The following is a 19,353-nucleotide window of genomic DNA, read 5'->3' as shown; positions in this document are numbered from 1 at the left end:
AGTTACTGGGTGAGTAATCCAGAGAATACGAGTTCAAATCCCACGATACCAGAATTTGAATTCAGTTAAATAAAAAAAAACAGAAGTAAAAAGCTGGTCTGAGTAAAAGGTGATCATGTGAAGCCGTGAGATTGTCGTAAAAACCCAACTGGTTCGCTGATGTCCTTTAGAGAAGGAAACCTGCCGTCCTTACCCGGTCTGGGCCGACATGTGACTCCAGTCCCCACACCAAAGCGGGTTGACAATTAACTGCTCTCTGAAGTGGTCTAATGAGCCACTCAGTTGGTTCAAGAAAGCAGACCACCACCACCACACCCCCTCAAGGCAACTAGGGATGAACAATAAATGCCGGCCTTGCCAGCAACGCAACGCCCACAACCGGAGAATGAATAAAAGGAATGGATCGCATTTTTTCCCCATTTTCAGTGTTTTCCATTTTAATGACTTCAACTTCCAGTTATAACGGCATAAATCCAGATGCTTGACGTGATCAACAAAATGTTCAGATTTTACTCTTCCTCATCTTCTGACCTGAGGCAGTTCTCACTGTGTTGCAGTCTGCATTCCTACATGGGAGCAGGGGCCTGTGCAGGGTCGAGAAGGGAGGCGCTATTTAAAAATAATTCTAGATAGACTAACTGAATAAACCAGAGGCTATGAAATTGTGATTGTTTTCTGGGGAATTTTCCTGTCCAAGGATGTTCTGATCCATTAACACACAAAGGCAGAAATACATTTCTGAGAGTGTTTGATGGGACAATAGAGGGAGCTTTACTCTGCTACAACTGTACAGGGTATTGGTGAGGCCACACCTGGATCACTGTGCACAGGATTTAACGAAGGATATGCTTGCACTGGAAGCAGTTCAGAGAAGGTTCACTAGGTTGATTCCAGAGTTGAGGGGGTTGACTTAGGAGGATAGGTTGAGTATGTAGGGCCTCTACTCATTGGAGTTCAGAAGAATGAGAGGTGACCTTATTGTAACTTATAACATGAGGGGGCTCGACAAGGTGGATGCAGAGAGGATATTTGCACCCACAGGGGAAACTAAAACTAGGGGACATAGTCTTAGAATAAGGGGCCGCCCATTTAAAACTGAGATGAAGAGGAATTTCTTCTCAGAGGATTGTAAATCTATGGAATTCTCTGCCCCAGAGAGCTGTGGAGGCTGGGTCATTGAATATATTTAAGGCGGAGATAGACAAATTTTTGAGCGATAAGGGAGTAAAGGGTTATGGGGAGCGGGCAGGGAAGTGGAGCCGAGTCCATGATCAGATCAGCCATGATCTTATTGAGTGGCGGAGTAGGCTCGAGGGGCTAGATGGCCTACTCCTGTTCCTAATTCTTATGTTCTTATGTTCTCAAGTCTCTCCACATGACTGAAAAATCCTTTGACAAAGTACCACATAATAGACGTGTTAGCAAAATTAAAGGGATAGTGGCAGTATAGAAACATAGAAAATAGGTGGAGTAGGCCATTCGGCCTTTCGAGCCTGCACCACCATTCAATATCATGGCTGATCATTCCTTCAGTACCCCTTTCCTGCTTTCTCTCCATACCTCTTGATCCCTTTAGCCGTAAGGGCCACATCTAACTCCCTCTTGAACATAGCCAATGAACTGGCATCAACAACTCTCTGTGGTAGGGAATTCCACAGGTTCACAACTCTGAGTGAAGAAGTTTCTCCTCACAGTCCAAAATGGCTTACCTCTTATCCTTAGACTATGTCGCCTGGTTCTGGACTTCTCCAACATCGCGAACATTCTTCCTGCATCTAACCTTTCCAGTCCCGTCAAAATTTTATATGTTTCAATGAGATCCCCCCTCATCCTTCTAAACTCTAGTGAATACAGGCCCAGTCGATCCAGTCTCTCCTCATATGTCAGTCCTGCCATCCCGGGAATCAGTCTGGTGAACCTTCGCTGCACTCCCTCAATAGCAAGAACGTCCTTCCTCAAGATTAGGAGACCAAAACTGAACACAATATTCCAGGTGAGGCCTCACTAAGGCCCTGTACCACTGCAGTAAGACCTCGCTGCTCCTATACTCAAAACCCCTAGCTATGAAGGCCAACATACCATTTGCCTTCTTCACTGCCTGCTGTACCTGTATGCCAACTTTCAATGACTGATGAACCATGACACCCAGGTCTCGTTGCACCTCCCCTTTTCCTAATCTGCCACCATGTAGATAATATTCTGCCTTCGTGTTTTGCCACCAAAGTGGATAACCTCACATTTATCCACATTATACTGCATCTGCCATGCGTTTGCTCACTCACCTAACCTGTCCAAATCACCCTGCAGCCTTTTAGCGTCCTCCTCACAGCTCACACCGCCACCCAGCTTAGTGTCATCTGCAAACTTGGAGATATTACACTCAATTCCCTCATCCAAATCATTGATGTATATTGTAAATAGCTGGGGTCCCAGCACTGAGCCTTGCGGCACCCCACTAGTCACTGCCTGCCATTCTGAAAAGGATCCGTTTATCCCGACTCTCTGCTTTCTGTCTACCAACCAGTTCTCTATCCACGTCAGTACATTACCCCCAATACCATGTGCTTTAATTTTGCACATCAATCTCTTGTGTGGGACCTTGTCAAAAGCCTTTTGAAAGTCCAAATACACCACATCCACTGATTCTCCCTTGTGCACTCTACCAGTTACATCCTCAAAAAAACTCTAGATTTGTCTAGCAGGATTTCCCTTTCATAAATCCATGTTGACTTGGATACAAAATTGACTAAGTGGCAGAAAGCAGAGAGTAGAGGTGAAGGGCTGTTTTTCAGACTGGAAGGGAGTCAGTTGAGTTCCTCCAGAGGTCACCATTGGGACCACTGCTCTTTTTGATATACAGGTATATTAATGGCAAACGAGCCAAAGGTGGGCAGAGGAAACAAGGAACACCGTCAAAGCCTCCCTGATAAAGTGCAAGATCCCCGCTGACACCTGGGATTCCCTGGCCAAAGACCGCCCGAAGTGCATCGGGAGGGCGCTGAGCACCTCGAGTCTCATCGCCGAGAGAATGCAGAAATCAAGCGCAGGCAGCGGAAGGACTGTGCTGCAAACCAGTCCCACCCTCCCTTTCCCTCAACGACTATCTGTCCCACCTGTTACAGGGACTGTGGTTCTTGTATTGGACTGTTCAGGCACCTAAGAACTCATTTTAAGAGTGGAAGCAAGTCTTCCTCGATTCCGAGGGACTGCCTACGATAATGATGATATTAATGACCTGGACTGAGGTATACTGGACATGATTTCAAAGTCTGCAGATGACACGAAACTTGTAAATGTGGTAAACAATAAGGAGGATAGTAACTGATTTCAGGAGGACGTAGACAAGACTGGTGAAATGGGCAGATGCATGGCAGATGCAATTTAATGCAGAGAAGTGTGAAATGTTACATTTTGGTGGGCAGAATGAGGAGAGGCGATATAAATTAAATGGTACAATTTTAAAGGGGTTACAGGAACAGTGATCTGGGGGTGTATGTACACAATTCTTTGAAGGTGGCAGGGCAGGTTGAGAAGGCTGTTAAAAAAAAGCATACGTGATCCTGGGCTTTATTAATAGAGGCGTGGAGTACAAAAGCAAGGAAGTTATGTGACTCCTTTCTAAAAAACTGGTTAGGCCTCAGCTGGAATAGTGTGTCCAGTTCTGGGCAGCGCATTTTAGAAAACATGTCAAGGTCTTAGAGAGGGTACAGAGGAGATTTACAAGAATGGTTCCAGGGTTAAGTGAATGAGCAAATGCAATGCAAGATGCAGTATAATGTGAATAAGTGTGAGGTTATCCACTTTGGTGGCAAAAACAGGAAGGCAGATTATCTGAATGGCGGCAGATTAGTAAAAGGGGAGGTGCAATGAGACTTGGGAGTCATGGTTCATCAGTCAATGAAGGTAGGCATGCAGGTACAGCAGGCAGTAAAGAAAGCAAATGGCATGCTGGCCTTCATAGTGAGCGGATTTGAGTATAGGAGTAGGGAGGTCTTACTGCAGTTTTACAGGACCTTGGTGAGACCACACCTTGAGTATTGTGTACAGTTTTGGACTCCTAATCTGAGGAAGGACATTCTTGCTATTTAGGGAGTGCAGCAAAGGTTCACCAGACTGATTCCCAGGATGGTAAGATTGACATATGAAGAAAGACTGGATCGACTAGGCTTATATTCACTGGAGTTTAGAAAAATGAGAGGGGATCTCATAGAAACATATAAAATTCTGACAGGATTGAACAGGTTAGATGCAGGAAGAATGTTCCCGATGTTGGGGAAGTCCAGAACCAGGGGTCACAGTCTAAGGATAAGGGGTAAGTCATTTAGGACCGAGATGAGGAGAAACTTCTTCACTCAGAGAATTGTGAACCTGTGGAATTCCCTACCACAGAAAGTTGTTGAGGCCAGTTCTTTAGATATATTCAAAAGGGAGTTAGATGTGGCTCTTACAGCTAAAGGGATCAAGGGGCATGGAGAGAAAGCAGGAATGGGGTACTGAAGTTGCATGATCAGCCATGATCATATTGAATGGTGTTGCAGGCTCGAAGGGCCGAATGGCCTACTCCTGCACCTATTTTCTATGTTTCTATGAGGGACTCAGTTATGTGGAGAGACGGGAGAAACTGAGATTGTTCTCCTTAGAGCAGCGAAGGTAAAGAGGATATTTGATCGGAGTTGTTCAAAATCATAAATGGTTTTGATAGAATAAATAAGGAGAAACTGTTACCACTGGCAGGAGGGTCGGTAACCAGAGGACACTGATTTGGGGCGATTGGCAAAAGAACCAGAGGTGACAGGAGTTAATTTTTTTTTAATGCAGCGAGTTGTGATCTGGAACGCACTGGCTGAGAGGTTGAAGCAGATTCAAGTGTAACTTTCAAAGGAGAATTGGATAAACACACTGTGGAATGGAAAAAAAAAATGCAGGTCTCTGGGGAGAGAGTAGGGGTTTGGGAGTGATCGGATCGCTCTACCATAGAGCCCGGCACAGGCACGATGGGCCGAATAGCTTCCTTCTGTGCTGCATCATTCTGATTCCTATTACCATTCTGGTAAATCTCCTCTGCACCCTCTCCAGGGTTGTTGACATGTGTTCAACTCACCGGGAAAGCAGTTTCACAGAGTCTTTCGACCCATTCGGCGCTGGTCTGCTTTTCTGCAGCGAAGGTGTACAATTTTTCTCCTGTTTCGATGGTGAAGGCAGACATGGATTCCTTGGGGCAAACTTCACTCGGCAACTGCGCAATGCTGATGCAGTCCGACAGCCGGATGATCTTTTTGTCCAGTTTTTTGGTGGCTTGCTTCTCAGAGACGTTGACCCCATCCTTGCTGTCATAGAATTCTAGCCGGGAGATTCCGTACTGGCTGGCCGGATACAAGACAAACCAATTCTTCTTCCAATGTTTCTGCAAAAACACAATACAAAAATGTAATGGACCATGGAAGGCAAGGAGCCAATTGCCTGCCACAGCTGGCGACTGTGTACCGTCTACAAGATGCACCACAGCAACTCGCCAAGGCTTCTTCGGCAGCACCTCCCAAACCGGCGACCTCTACCACCTAGAAGGACAAGGGCAGCAGGCGCATGGGACCACCACCACCTCCACGTTCCCCTCCCAGTCACACACCATCCTGACTTGGAAATATATCGGCCGTTCCTTCACCGTCGCTGGGTCAAAATCCTGGAACTCCCTCCCTAACATCACTGTGGGAGCACCTTCACCACACGGACTGCAGCGGCGGCTCACCACCTCCTTCTCAAGGGGCAAGTTGGGATGGGCAATAAATGCCGGACTTGCCAGCGACGCCCACATCCCAGGAACGAATAAAAATAAAAAGCCTACCCAATCCAATGCATCGGTCAAGTCACAGTCTACAAAAAGATGGATTAAGCAAAATTACTGAATACACATCTAATCTTACATGGATCGTCCTTGATCAGCTAGCCTCCTTGGCATCATTTGAGGCAGCTTTTGAACTATTATAGGAACAGGAACTGGAAGAGGTCATCCAGCCCCTCCAGCCTGATAAGAACATAACATCAGATCATAAGAAATAGGAACAGGAGTAGTCCATACGGCCCCTCAAGCCTGCTCCACCATTTAATACGATCATAGCTGATCCGATCATGGACTCAGGTCCACTTCCCCGCCCGCTCCCCATAACCCCTTATTCCCTTATCAGTTAAGAAAGTGTCTATCTCTGTCTTAAATTTATTCAATGTCCCGGCTTCCACAGCTCTCTGAGGCAGCGAATTCCACAGATTCACAACCGTCTGAGAGAAGAAATTCATAAGAACATAAGAACAGAAGAACATAAGAATTAGGAACAGGAGTAGTCCCTCAAGCCTGCTCTGCCACTCAAAAAGATCATGGCTGATCTGGCCGTGGACTCAGCTCCACTTACCCGCCCGCTCCCCATGACCCTTAATTCCCTTATTGGTTAAAAGTCTATCTATCTGTGATTGAATACATTCAAAGAGCTAGCCTCAACTGCTTCCTTGGGCAGAGAATTCCACAGATTCACAACCCTCTGGGAGAAGAAATTCCTTCTCAACTTGGTTTTAAATTGGCTCCCCGTATTTTGAGGCTGTGCCCCCTAGTTCTAGTCTCCCCGACCAGTGGAAACAACCTCTCTGCCTCTATCTTGTCTATCCCTTTCATTATTTTAAATGTTTCTATAAGATCACCCCTCATCCTTCTGAACTCCAACGAGTAAAGACCCAGTCTACTCAATCTATCATCATAAGGTAACCCCCTCATCTCCGGAATCAGCCGAGTGAATCGTCTCTGTACCCCCACCATAGCTAGTATATCCTTCCTTAAGTAAGGTGACCAAAACTGCACGCAGTACTCCAGGTGCAGCCTCACCAATACCCTGTACAGTTGCAGCAGAACCTCCCTGCTTTTGTACTCCATCCCTCTCGCAATGAAGGCCAACATTCCATTCGCCTTCCTGATTACCTGCTGCACCTGCAAACTAACTTTTTGGGATTCATGCACAAGGACCCCCAGGTCCCTCTGCACCGCAGCATGTTGTAATTTCTCCCCATTCAAATAATATTCCCTTTTACTGTTTTTTTTTCCCCAAGGTGGATGACCTCACATTTTCCGACATTGTATTCCATCTGCCAAACCTTAGTCCATTCGCTTAACCTATCTAAATCTCTTTGCAGCCTCTCTGTGTCCTCTACACAACCCGCTTTCCCACTAATCTTTGTGTCATCTGCAAATTTTGTTACACTACACTCCATCCTCTCTTCCAGGTCATCTATGTATATTGTAAACAGTTGTGGTCCCAACACCAATCCCTGTGGCACACCACTAACCACCCGAAAAGGACCCATTTATCGAGACTCTCTGCTTTCTGTTAGCCAGCCAATTCTCGATCCATGCTAATACATTTCCTCTGACTCCGCGTACCTTTATCTTCTGCAGTAACCTTTTGTATCGCACCTTATCGAATGCCTTTTGGAAATCTAAATACACCACATTCATCGGTACACCTCTATCCACCATGCTCGTTATATCCTCAAAGAATTCCAGTAAATTAGTTAAACATGATTTCCCCTTCATGAATCCATGTTGCGTCTGCTTGATTGCACTATTCCTATCTAGATGTCCCGCTATTTCTTCCTTAATGATAGCTTCAAGCATTTTCCCCACTACAGATGTTAAACTAACCGGCCTATAGTTACCTGCCTTTTGTCTGCCCCATTTTTTTTTAAACAGAGGCGTTACATTAGCTGCTTTCCAATCCGCTGGTACCTCCCCAGAGTCCAGAGAATTTTGGTAGATTATAACAAATGCATCTGCTATAACTTCCGCCATCTCTTTTAATACCCTGGGATGCATTTCATCAGGACCAGGGGACTTGTCTACCTGGAGTCCCATTAGCCTGTCCAGCACTACCTCCCTAATAATAGTGATTGTCTCAAGGTCCTTCCTTCCCACATTCCCGTGACCAGCAATTTTTGGCATGATTTGTGTGTCTTCCACTGTGAAGACCGAAACAAAATAATTGTTTAAGGTCTCAGCCATTTCCACATTTCCCATTATTAAATCCCCCTTCTCATCTTCTAAGGGACCAACATTTACTTTAGTCACTCTTTTTCGTTTTATATATCGGTAAAAGCTTTTACTATCTGTTTTTATGTTTTGCGCAAGTTTACTTTCGTAATCTATCTTTCCTTTCTTTGTTGCTTTCTTAGTCATTCTTTGCTGTCGTTTAAAATTTTCCCAATCTTCTAGTTTCCCACTAACCTTGGCCACCTTATACGCATTGGTTTTTAATTTGATACTCTCCTTTATTTCCTTGGTTATCCACGGCTGGTTATCCCTTCTCTTACCACCCTTCTTTTTAACTGGAATATATTTTTGTTGAGCACTATGAAAGAGCTCCTTAAAAGTCGTCCACTGTTCCTCAATTGTGCCACCGTTTAGTCTGTGTTTCCAGTCTACTTTAGCCAACTCTGCCCTCATCCCACTGTAATCCCCTTTGTTTAAGCACAGTACGCTCGTTTGAGACACTACTTCCTCAGCCTCAATCTGTATTACAAATTCAACGATACTGTGATCACTCATTCCGAGAGGATCTTTTACTAGGAGATCGTTTATTATTCCTGTCTCATTACACAGGACCAGATCTAAGATAGCTTGCTCCCTTCTCATCTCAGTTTTAAATGGATGGCCCCTTATTCTAAGATCGTGCCCTCTAGTTTTAGTCTCCCCTATCAGTGCAAACATCCTCTCTACATCCACCTTGTCAAGTCCCCTCATAATCTTATACGTTTCGATAAGATCACCTCTCATTCTTCTGAATTCCAATGAGTAGAGGCCCAACCTACTCAACCTTTCCTCATAAGTCAACCCCCTCATCCCCGGAATCAACGTAGTGAACCTTCTCTGAACTGCCTCCAAAGCAAGTATATCCTTTCGTAAATATGGAAATCAAAACTGCACGCAGTATTTCTGTCTGCCAGTCAACCAGACGATGGCTGATCTTTATGTCAACTCCACTTACTCGCCTTTACCCCGGTATCCCTCGATATCCTTACCCCCAAAACACCTATCGACCCTCAGTCTTGAAAATTTCAACTGACCCTCACAGCAGGGAAGAGAAATAAAAAGAAAGTTCCAAATTTCCACCACTCTTTGCGTGAAGTAGTGCTTCCTAATTTGGAGATTATGCCCCTTGTTCTCTGTGCAAGGCAGCCATTTTAGTGCCAATTAGTGCTGGCTTGAATCATGGATAATTATAACCATAGAATCTTACAGCACAGAAGGGGCCATTCAGCCCATCAAGCCTGTGCCAGCTCTTTGAAAGAGCGATCCAATTTAGCCGCAGACCTCAGTTTTGTGCTGGGGGCATCAAATTCACAAGAGACTGGTTGCCCCAAACAGAATTTTGTGTCAGACCCTTAGCCACCAGACAAAGGAGGTTTTTTTTATTCCCATCAGTCTGAACTGGATTTACTATCATGGTGGTTGTGTTACTATACCAGTTATCCAGGTGCCTGGATTAAGAATATCAGTTCAAATCCCACCATAGCAGTTTGAGAATTTAAATAAAAAGATGACATCAGTAAAAAACCCAACTGGTTCACTAATGCCCAATTGGGGAAAAAAAAACCCTGCCGTCCTTACCCAGTCTAGCACTATAAACCACTCCAGTCCCACACCAGCGTTCACTCTAACTGCCCTCTGAACTGGTCCCAGCAAGCCACTCAGTTCAGGGCAACTTGGGATGGGCAATAAGCGGCAGCTGACACTCCCACTGCAGCACTGAGGGAGTGCTGCGCCGTCGGAGGTGCCATCTTTCTGCTGAGACATTAAGCCTGAGACATTACATAAGAACATAAGAAATAGGAGCAGGAGTAGACCAGGCCCCTCGAGCCTGCCCCGCCATTCAATACGATCATGGCTGATCTGATCATGGACTCAGGTCCACTTCCCCGCCCTCCCCATAACCCTTTATCGGTTAAGAAACTGTCTATCTCTGTCTTAAATTTATTCAAGATCCCAGCTTCCACAGCTCTCTGAGGCAGCGAATTCCACAGATTTACAACCCTCAGAGAAGAAATTCCTCCTCATCTCAGTTTTAAATGGGCGGCCCCATATTCTAAGATTATGCCCCCTAGTTCTACTCTCCCCATCCTCTCTGCATCCACCTTGTCAAGCTCCCTCATAATCTTATACATTAGACCGCTCTGGTGGAAGTAAAAGATCTCACGGCCACTATTTCAAAGAAGAGTAGGGGGCTTTTCCCTGGTGTCCAGGCCAATATTTATCCCTCAACCAACATTACTAAAACAGATTATCTGGTCATCATCTCATTGCTGTGTGTGGGAACTTGCTGTGTGGAAATTGGCTGCTGCATTTCCTACATTACAACAGTGGCTACACTTCACAGGAGTACTTCATTGGCTGTTTAACGCTTTGGGACGTCCTGAGGTTGTGAAGGCGATACAGAAATGCAAATCTTTGTTTTTCTCACCAATGACACCCACTTCCTGAGAAAGAAGAAGCGGAGAATCCAACACAGGCGTTGGTGCAGTGTAAATAATAAAAGGTGAAAGGCCAAGCTCGTCCACACACCCACTCGAGTAAAACTAGTCAACTCTGGCAGCCAGTCCAGTTATAAGAGACAAACATTAACCAATACAACCCGTTGGACCATTACAGTGATAAGGAAGTTGAATCATTCAGGGTGCAGCAGCCAATCGAGAGACTTGTTCTTGGCACGTCCTTCGTCAACTTGACTCGAATCCATTAAGTACCAACTAAATATTGGGAAGATTGAAACCATTGTCTTCAGTCCCCGCCACAAACTGCGTTCCCTAGCCACCGACTCCATCCCTCTCCCTGGCAACTGTCTCAGGCTGAACCAGACCATTCGCAACCTTGTTGTCGTATTTGACCCAGAGATGAGCTCTGACCTCAAATTCGCTCCAACACAGCAAGATCACCTACTTCCACCTCCGTAACATCACCTCATCCACTGCAGGAATCCTCTAGACATGACTATTCTGGCTGTTGTCCCATCTTCCACCCTCCATAAACTTGAATTCATCTAAAACGCTGCTATCCTAACTCGCACCAAGTCCCGTTCGCCCATCACCTGTGCTCACGTTGTCCGACATTGGGCCCCGGTCCGGCAACGCTTCAATCTTAAAATGATCATTCTTGTCCCTCCATGGCCCTGGCCCTTCCTCTGTCTGTAATGTCCTCCAGCCCTGCAACCCTTCGCGATCTCAGCACTCCTACAATTTTGGCCTCCTCCGCATTTTAATCGTTCACCTTTGGCGGCCGTGCCTTCAGCTGCCTGGGACCTACGCTCTGGAATTCCCTCCCTAAACCTCTCCGCCTCACTCTCCTCCTTAAAACCAACATCTGTCCAAATGTTGTTTGATAGCACCCCTGTGAAGCGCCTAGCGACAGGGTCCTAGGTTAAAGGCGCTACATCAATGCAAGTTGTTGTTCAACACCCAATGTGTATTGGCTTTAGGACATAACTTCAAACAACTCGGATTACGTGTGGGGAAGGATCAAGTCCACGGTTTGTCAAGTCCTTTCCGAGGTTCTGGGTGGAGTTGTCCAATACCATCACAACTAGTGGCTAATTGAAAATCTAAAAGTGGCTAATTACACTTCAACAATCAGCTATTGACAATCTAGATCAATGACTTAGATGAAGGGACCGAGTGTAATGTATGCAGGTTTGCTCATGATAGAAAGCTGGTGGGAAAATGAGGAAGACAGAGAGGTAGAGAGGTGTTGCAATGGGATATAAATAGTTTGTGAATGGGCAAGAAGGTGACAGATGGAGTAAAATGTGGGGAAATGTGAAATTATCCACTTTGGTAGCAAGAATAGAAAAGCAGAATATTTTTCAAAAGGTGAGAGACTATTAAATGCTGGTTTTCAGAGAGATTTGGGGGTCCTTCTTTGGAAGAAATAGAGGTGATCTCATTGAAACATATAAATTCTTAGCGGGCTTGACAGGGTAGATGCTGAGAGGATGTTTCCCCTCGCTGGAGAGTCTAGAACTAGGGGTCACAATCTCAGGATAAGGGGTCGGCCATTTAGGACTGAGTTGAAGAGACATTTCTTTACTCAGAGGGTGGTGAATCTGTGGAATTCTCTACCCCAGAGAGTTGTAAATGCTCAGTCGTTGAGTATATTCAAGATGGAGATCGACAGATTTTGGGATAGGGTGGGAATGTGGAGTTGAAGAAGATGATCAGCCATGATGTTATTGAATGGTGGAGCAGGCTCGAGGGGCCGAATGACCTACTCCTGCTCCTATTTCTTATGTTCAAACAACAACTTGCACTTAAAAGCGCCTTTAATGTAGTAAAACGTCACAGGGGCTTCTCAGGAGCGTAAACCTCTCTACCCTCCTTCAAGACGCTCCTTAAAACCTCTCTCTTTGACCAAGCGTTTGGACACCTGCGCTAATTTCTACTTACACGGCTCGGTGTCACATTTTTTATCTCATAATATCCCTGTGACGCGCCTCACTACGTTAAAGACGCTATATAAATACAAGTTGTTGTTGTAATTAAATAAAATTTGGCACCAAGCCGCATAAGGAGGTATTAGGACAGGCGACCAAAAGCTTGGTCAAAGAGGTAGGTTTTATGGAGCGACTTAAAGGAGGAGGGAGAGGTGGAGCGGTTTAGGGAGGGAATTCCAGAGCTACTGATTATTTGTGGTTCTGATTATTTATTAATGAACAACAGATACCATCCTTGGACATGTAGTGTATTCTTTTTTAATTAATTAATTCCCGGCAAATGGGCACCGTTGGCAAGGCCAGCATTCCCCGAGGAGGAGGTGCTAGGATTTCTGTTTGATACTGAGCGTCTTCAGAGGGCACATGGTTTTGGGACTGGAGTTATACATAGGCCAGATCGTGCAAGGACGGCAGATTTCCTTCCCTAAAAAAGACACGAGTGAAGCAGTTGGGTTCTTAACGACAATCCGACAGCTTCATGGTCACTTTTTAATTCCAGATTTATTTTTTTTAAATCAGAGTTCAATTCTTAATCTGCTGTGATGAGATTTGAACTGCCGTTTTCTGGACTCCAGGTCCAGTTGCATAACTATCACCATAATGCATGTGTACTTTAACCTTTTTGTGCGTTTGTTGGTAAAATACTCAGATGAAAAGAAAAGTGTGCGAGTGTTGATAGGTGGTTGAGTGTACATCGAAGCACTGACCACACTCGACCAGCTCCGCTGGGCTGGCCACATTGTCCACATGCCCGACACGAGACTCCCAAAGCAAGCGCTCTACTCGGAACTCCTACACGGCAAGCGAGCCCCAGGTGGGCAGAGGAAACGTTTCAAGGATATCCTCAAAGCCTCCTTGATAAAATGCAACATCCCCACCGACACCTGGGAGTCCCTGGCCAAAGACCGCCCTAAGTGGAGGAAGAGCATCCGGGAGGGCGCTGAGCACCTCGAGTCTCGTCGCCTTGAGCACGCAGAAAACAAGCGCAGGCAGCGGAAGGAGCGTGCGGCAAACCAGACTCCCCACCCACCCTTTCCTCCAACCACTGTCTGTCCCACCTGTGACAGAGACTGTAATTCCCGTATTGGACTGTACAGCCACCTGAGAACTCACTTTTGGAGTGGAAGCAAGTCTTCCACGTTTTCGAGGGACTGCCTATGATGATGATGGCTTCCTTGGTTAACGAATGGTGGGAGATGTTTGTTAAGTGAACATACACGTGAATATTTACCTGGTCAGAGAGAGAGAGAGAGAGAGCATACTGTATATGTATGTGTAACATTTTCTACTAAGATTAGCTTGTGGCTAATATAGTGTCACAGTCGCCATGCCTGTGGGCAGTTGCCGATTTCTATTGGACGACAGTGTTCTAGAGAATCTGATATGCGTCTGAACCAGTGCTATCATGTAGACATTCACTATAAAAGAGAGTTTTTGTTCCACCGTTAGCTGTGTTGTACCTGACCGAGGAGTGCTCCATACTAAGCTGGGGGGAGGGGAATTCCAATCTTACCAGCTACACCCACATCCCGAGAACAAAAAAGCAGCACGGGTGCCATTTTCAGTGTATATACAAGCTCGTCCACGCACCCACTCGAGTAAAACTAGTCAACTCTGGCAGACAGCCCGCTTACATGTGACACACATTAACCAATACAAACCATTGGAACGATTACAGTGATAGGAAGTCGAATCATTCTGGATGAAACAGCCAATCGAGAGACATGTTCTTTAACACTTTGCTCAACAAAGTGTATTGAATTACGGACATAACTTCAAACAATTCTGTTCTGTTTACGAAGTGGGGAAAAGGGACAAGGCAAAATGTTATTAAATCCTTTGCAAGGTTCAGAGTGGTCATGTGACAATTGGGAATCCTGCTGTGGCTAATCGCTCTGACGATCAGTACATAAAACATTATCAATAGACACCTGGGACTCTTGCTGTTCACCCTTTACAGAAATGATTTGAGCTCGGGAATCTGAAGTACTGTATCAAAATTGCAGATGACACCAAATTGGAGGGTACAGTTAATACTGAGCAAGACTGCGTCAAAATACAAAACGTTAACAGATTTGCAGATTGGGTGTGTAAATGGCAAATTAATGTCAATATAGATACATATGAGGTGGTGAGTTTTGGTGCGACGAATAAGGCGGTCACTTACCCATTAGAAACTAAGAGTGTAAATGGGGTAGAGGCACAAAGGGATCTTGGGGTACAGATTCACAAATTGTGCAAAGTGGCACTGCAGGTTAGCAAACCTGCCGTCCTTACCCAGTCTGGTCTGTATGTGACTCCAGTCCCATTCATAAGAACATAAGAAATAGGAGCAGGAGTAGGCCATATGGCCCCTCGAGCCTGCTCTGCCATTTAATACAATCATGGCTGATCCGATCATGTACTCAGATCCACTTCCCTGCCCGCTCTCCATAACCCCTTATTCCTTTATTGGTTTATTGGTTAAGAAACTGTCTATCACTGTCTTAAATTTATTCAATGTCCTGGTTTCCACAGCTCTCTGAGGCAGTGAATTCCACAGATTCACAACCCTCTGAGAGAAGAAATTTCTCCTCATCTCAGTTCTAAATAGACGGCCCCTTATTCTAAGATCATGCCCTCTAGTTCTAGTCTCCCTCATCAGTGGAAACATTCTCTCTGCATCCACCTTGTCAAGCCCCCCCATAATCTTATATGTTTCGATAAGATCACCTCTCATTCTTCTGAATTCCAATAAGTAGAGACCCAACCTACTCAACCTTTCCTCTAAGTCAACCCCCTCATCTCTGGAATCAACCTAGTGAACCTTCTCTAAACTGCCTCCAAAGCAAGTATATCCTTTCGTATATATGGAAACCAAAACTGCACGCAGTATTCCAGGTGTGGTTGACTCTTAACTGCCTTCTGAAGTGGCCTAGCTCGTCGCTGAGTTACGTCAAGCTGATGGGACAGGAAGAGCTCTGTGGGTCAGTAAATAAGTGGCGAAAGAAGGAACAAACTTGCATTTACACAGCATCTTTTATGATCCCAGGACGTCCCAAAGCACTTTACGCCAAATGATTTACTTTTGAAGTGTAGTCACAATTATAACTAAGGAATCGCAACAGACAATAGCATCAGAGAATCACAGAAATGTACAGCACGGAAGGTGGCCATTTCGGCCCATCGTGTCCCCGCCGGCCGACCAAGAGCTACCCAGCCTAATCCCACTTTCCAGCTCTTGGTCCATAGCCCTGTAGGTTACAGCACTTCACGTGCACATCCAGGTATTTTTAAAATGTGGTGAGGGTTTCTGCCTCTATCACCCTTTCAGGTAGTGAGTTCAAGAACCCCACCACCCTCTGGGTAAAGAAATTTCAGGTGAAATCCCCTCTAAACCTACCAATTACTTTAAATCTATAGTCCCTAGTTGTTGACTCCTCTGCTAAGGGAAATAGGTCCTTTCTCATCATCATCATCAGAGGCAGTCCCTTGAAACGAGGATAATTTGCTTCCACGCCAAAAAGGGATGAGTTCACAGGTGTTTCAATGAAGGACTGAATATTCCAGATCCTGAACTACATCTTAAAGGGTGGAAGATGCCTGTGCGTGGATTTTTTTAACGTGTGGTGACCGTTGCACACCAGCCACCACACGGGCTTGACAGAGCTAGGTCTTGGTCCAGTGGCAAGGATTACCCAAGACTAACTGGAGACCTGCTCTGCTGCACGGACTGAGTGCGCACACCTATAGCAGTGTGGGCTGGCCCGTGCTGCCCCTGGGCCCTCGCTTCTTCTGGGCCCCAGGTTCACGCCTCTCCTGGGCCCCGATCACTTCCCTCTACAAACTCTTGCCGCTCCTTCGCCCCTCCTGCTGTGCCTGCCCGCACTGCAATCAGTGACCTGGCTTCGCAACTGTCGCCCTCCTGCAGCAGCACGGACTGCTCCCTGCAGTGGTATACTGCCACACACTGCTCCCTCCAATGGTCCCGGCCTGCTGATGGTCTTGCAGGCTGGGACCGTGCCGATTTCCGGGCCGGACCGCCGCACACTGCTCCCTCCAATGGCCCCGGCCTGCTGATGGTCTTGCAGGCCGGGACCGTGCCAATTTCCATGCCAATTTCCACGCATTCCTTCCTATCCACACGATGTAGGCCCCTCATACTTTTATCCACCTCAATGAGCTCTCCCCTCAGCCGCCTCTGTTCTAATGAAAACAAATCCAGCCTATCCAATCTTTCCTCATAGCCAAAATTTTCCAGTCCAGGCAACATCCTCGCAAATCTGCTCTGCACATCTCTCCTGTGATGACAAGCAAGATCCCGCAGAAAGGAGGAGGTCTATGGGTCAGTACATCGCAAATAGGACAAGGGGTAACTCTGGGGGAGTCAGCCCGACAGTGAGCGGGACAAGAGTAACTCTAATAGTGTAAGAGTTGACAGCCTGCCCAGCTCCAACTCCCGCGGAAATAAAACGACGCAACAATAAACGATGCAACTTTCCCCCAAAAACTGGACAGCCAGAGAGTTTTGCAGAATTGTTTGGGAGCTGCACAGAAACAGCTGGCTGGTGACGGTGTGCGGACAGGCGGTGACGCGCACTGCACTGACGGAGCAAACGTCGACGGTTCGGAAAGAACCACTTTGCAGATCCAAGATCGACATCCACCGGTGCTCCTGTGGGAGATCTGTGCAAACAAGCCTCTCCAAAACACATCACTGCATTCCTGCTCAATGACTCACGTCCCCTTCCAACGCAACCTTTTGCCAGAGAACATTCTAAACCCTGGCAGCCAAGATACAACCTGCTGCACCATTACACTTTAATGGTGCGTCCTCTCTCACTCTTACAGTGACAACGGCAATACTCAGAGGTACACATAATTTAAAAAAAGACTTGCATTTATATAGCGCCTTTCATGACCACCTGAAGTCTCAAAGCACTTTACAGCCAATGAAGTACTTGTTTTGAAGTGTAGTCACTGCTGTAATGTCGGAAACACCGCAGACAAATTGAGCACAGCAATTGAGAGATAAATATTGGACAGGTCACCTGGGAGAACTCCCTTGCTCTTTTTCAAAATAGTGCTATAGGATCTTTTATGTCCACCTGAGAGAGCAGACGGGGCCTCGGTTTAACGTCTCATCCGAAAGGCGGCACACCTCCAACAGTGCGGTGCTCCCTCAGCACTGCACTGGAGTGTCAGCCGAAATTTGCGCGCTCAAGTCTCCTGCATTGGGACTCGAATCCACAACATTCTGACTCAGGCGGTAGTGCTACCCACTGAGCTACCTCCACTCTCCCCAACCCCCTCCACTCTCCCCAACCTCTTCCACTCTCCCCCCCCCCACACCACGACCCCCTCCACTCTCCCCCCCCCCTCCCAACCCACTCCACTCTCCCCCCCTCCACTCTTCCCCCCCCCCAAACCCCCTCCACTCTTCCCCGCCCCACTCCACTCTCCCCCGCCCCCCTCCACTCTCCCCCCCACACCCCAACCCCCTCCATTCTCCCACCCCAACCCCCTCCACTCTCCCCCCCGACCCCAACCCCCTCCACTCTCCCCCCCCACCCCAACCCCCTCCACTCTCCCCCCCCACCCCAACCCCCTCCACTCTCCCCCCCCACCTCAACCCCCTCCACTCTCCCCCCCACCCCAACCCCCTCCACTCTCTCCCCCACCCCAACCCCCTCCACTCTCCCTCCCCACCCCAACCCCCTCCACTCTCCCTCCCCACCCCACCCCAACCCCCTCCACTCTCCCTCCCCACCCCACCCCAATCGCTTCCACTCTCCCCCCCCACCCCAACCCCCTCCACTCTCCCCCCCCACCCCAACCCCCTCCACTCTCCCCCCCCACCCCAACCCCCTCCACTCTTCCCCCCCCACCCCAACCCCCTCCACTCTCCCCCCCCCACCCCAACCCCCTCCACTCTCCCCCTCTCCAACCCCCTCCACACACCCCCCCCTCCACACACCCCCCCCTCCACACACCCCCCCCCTCCACACACCCCCCCCTCCACACTCCCCCCCCACCCCGCTCCACACTCCCCCCCCACCCCCCTCCACACTCCCCCCTCCCCCCCAACCCCCTCCACACTCCCCCCCCAACCCCCTCCACACTCCCCCCCCAACCCCCTCCACACTCCCCCCCCCCAACCCCCTCCACACTCCCCCCCCCAACCCCCTCCACACTCCCCCCCCACCCAACCCCCTCCACACTCCCTCCCCCAACCCCCTCCACACTCCCTCCCCCAACCCCCTCCACACTCCCTCCCCCAACCCCCTCCACACTCCCTCCCCAACCCCCTCCACACTCCCTCCCCCAACCCCCTCCACACTCCCTCCCCCCCAACCCCCTCCACACTCCCTCCCCCCCAACCCCCTCCACACACCCTCACCCCCCAACCCCCTCCACACTCCCTCCCCCCCAACCCCCTCCACACTCCCTCCCCCCCAACCCCCTCCACACACCCTCCCCCCCAACCCCCTCCACACACCCTCATCCCCCAACCCCTCCACACTCCCTCATCCCCCAACCCCTCCACACTCCCTCCCCCCCCAACCCCCTCCACACACCCTCCCCCCCCAACCCCTCCACACTCCCTCCCCCCCAACCCCCTCCACACTCACTCCCCCCCAACCCCCTCCACACTCACTCCCCCCCAAACCCCCTCCACACTCACTCCCCCCCAAACCCCCTCCACACTCACTCCCCCCCCAACCCCCTCCACACTCACTCCCCCCCCCAACCCCCTCCACACTCACTCCCCCCCCAACCCCCTCCACACTCACTCCCCCCCAACCCCCTCCACACTCACTCCCCCCCCAACCCCCTCCACACTCACTCCCCCCCCAAC

At 48.2% G+C, this 19,353-nt stretch overlaps 1 protein-coding gene across 2 annotated transcripts in view; it reads right to left on the bottom strand.

Annotated features, from left to right (window-relative positions):
* Nucleotides 1-19,353, bottom strand: part of dok1b (docking protein 1b) — a 109,442-nt gene that overhangs the window by 23,673 nt on the left and 66,416 nt on the right. Inside the window, exons 1-2 of one of the 2 annotated variants that reach the window (XM_070866771.1) lie at nucleotides 14,177-14,208; nucleotides 5,102-5,404 (exon numbers count right to left, since the gene is read on the bottom strand). In XM_070866771.1, the coding sequence (XP_070722872.1) occupies nucleotides 5,102-5,404; nucleotides 14,177-14,179 (306 nt within the window). In that variant the 5' untranslated portion in view covers nucleotides 14,180-14,208. Of the gene's footprint in view, nucleotides 1-5,101; nucleotides 5,405-14,176; nucleotides 14,209-19,353 lie in introns of those variants that run through there. The other variant, XM_070866770.1, reaches the window with a different exon arrangement.

Source organism: Pristiophorus japonicus, chromosome 2, assembly GCF_044704955.1.
Source record: "Pristiophorus japonicus isolate sPriJap1 chromosome 2, sPriJap1.hap1, whole genome shotgun sequence".
NCBI classification, from domain to species: Eukaryota; Metazoa; Chordata; class Chondrichthyes; family Pristiophoridae; genus Pristiophorus; species Pristiophorus japonicus.
Note: the sequence above shows the minus strand (reverse complement) of the source record. Positions and strands in the feature narration are given on the sequence as shown.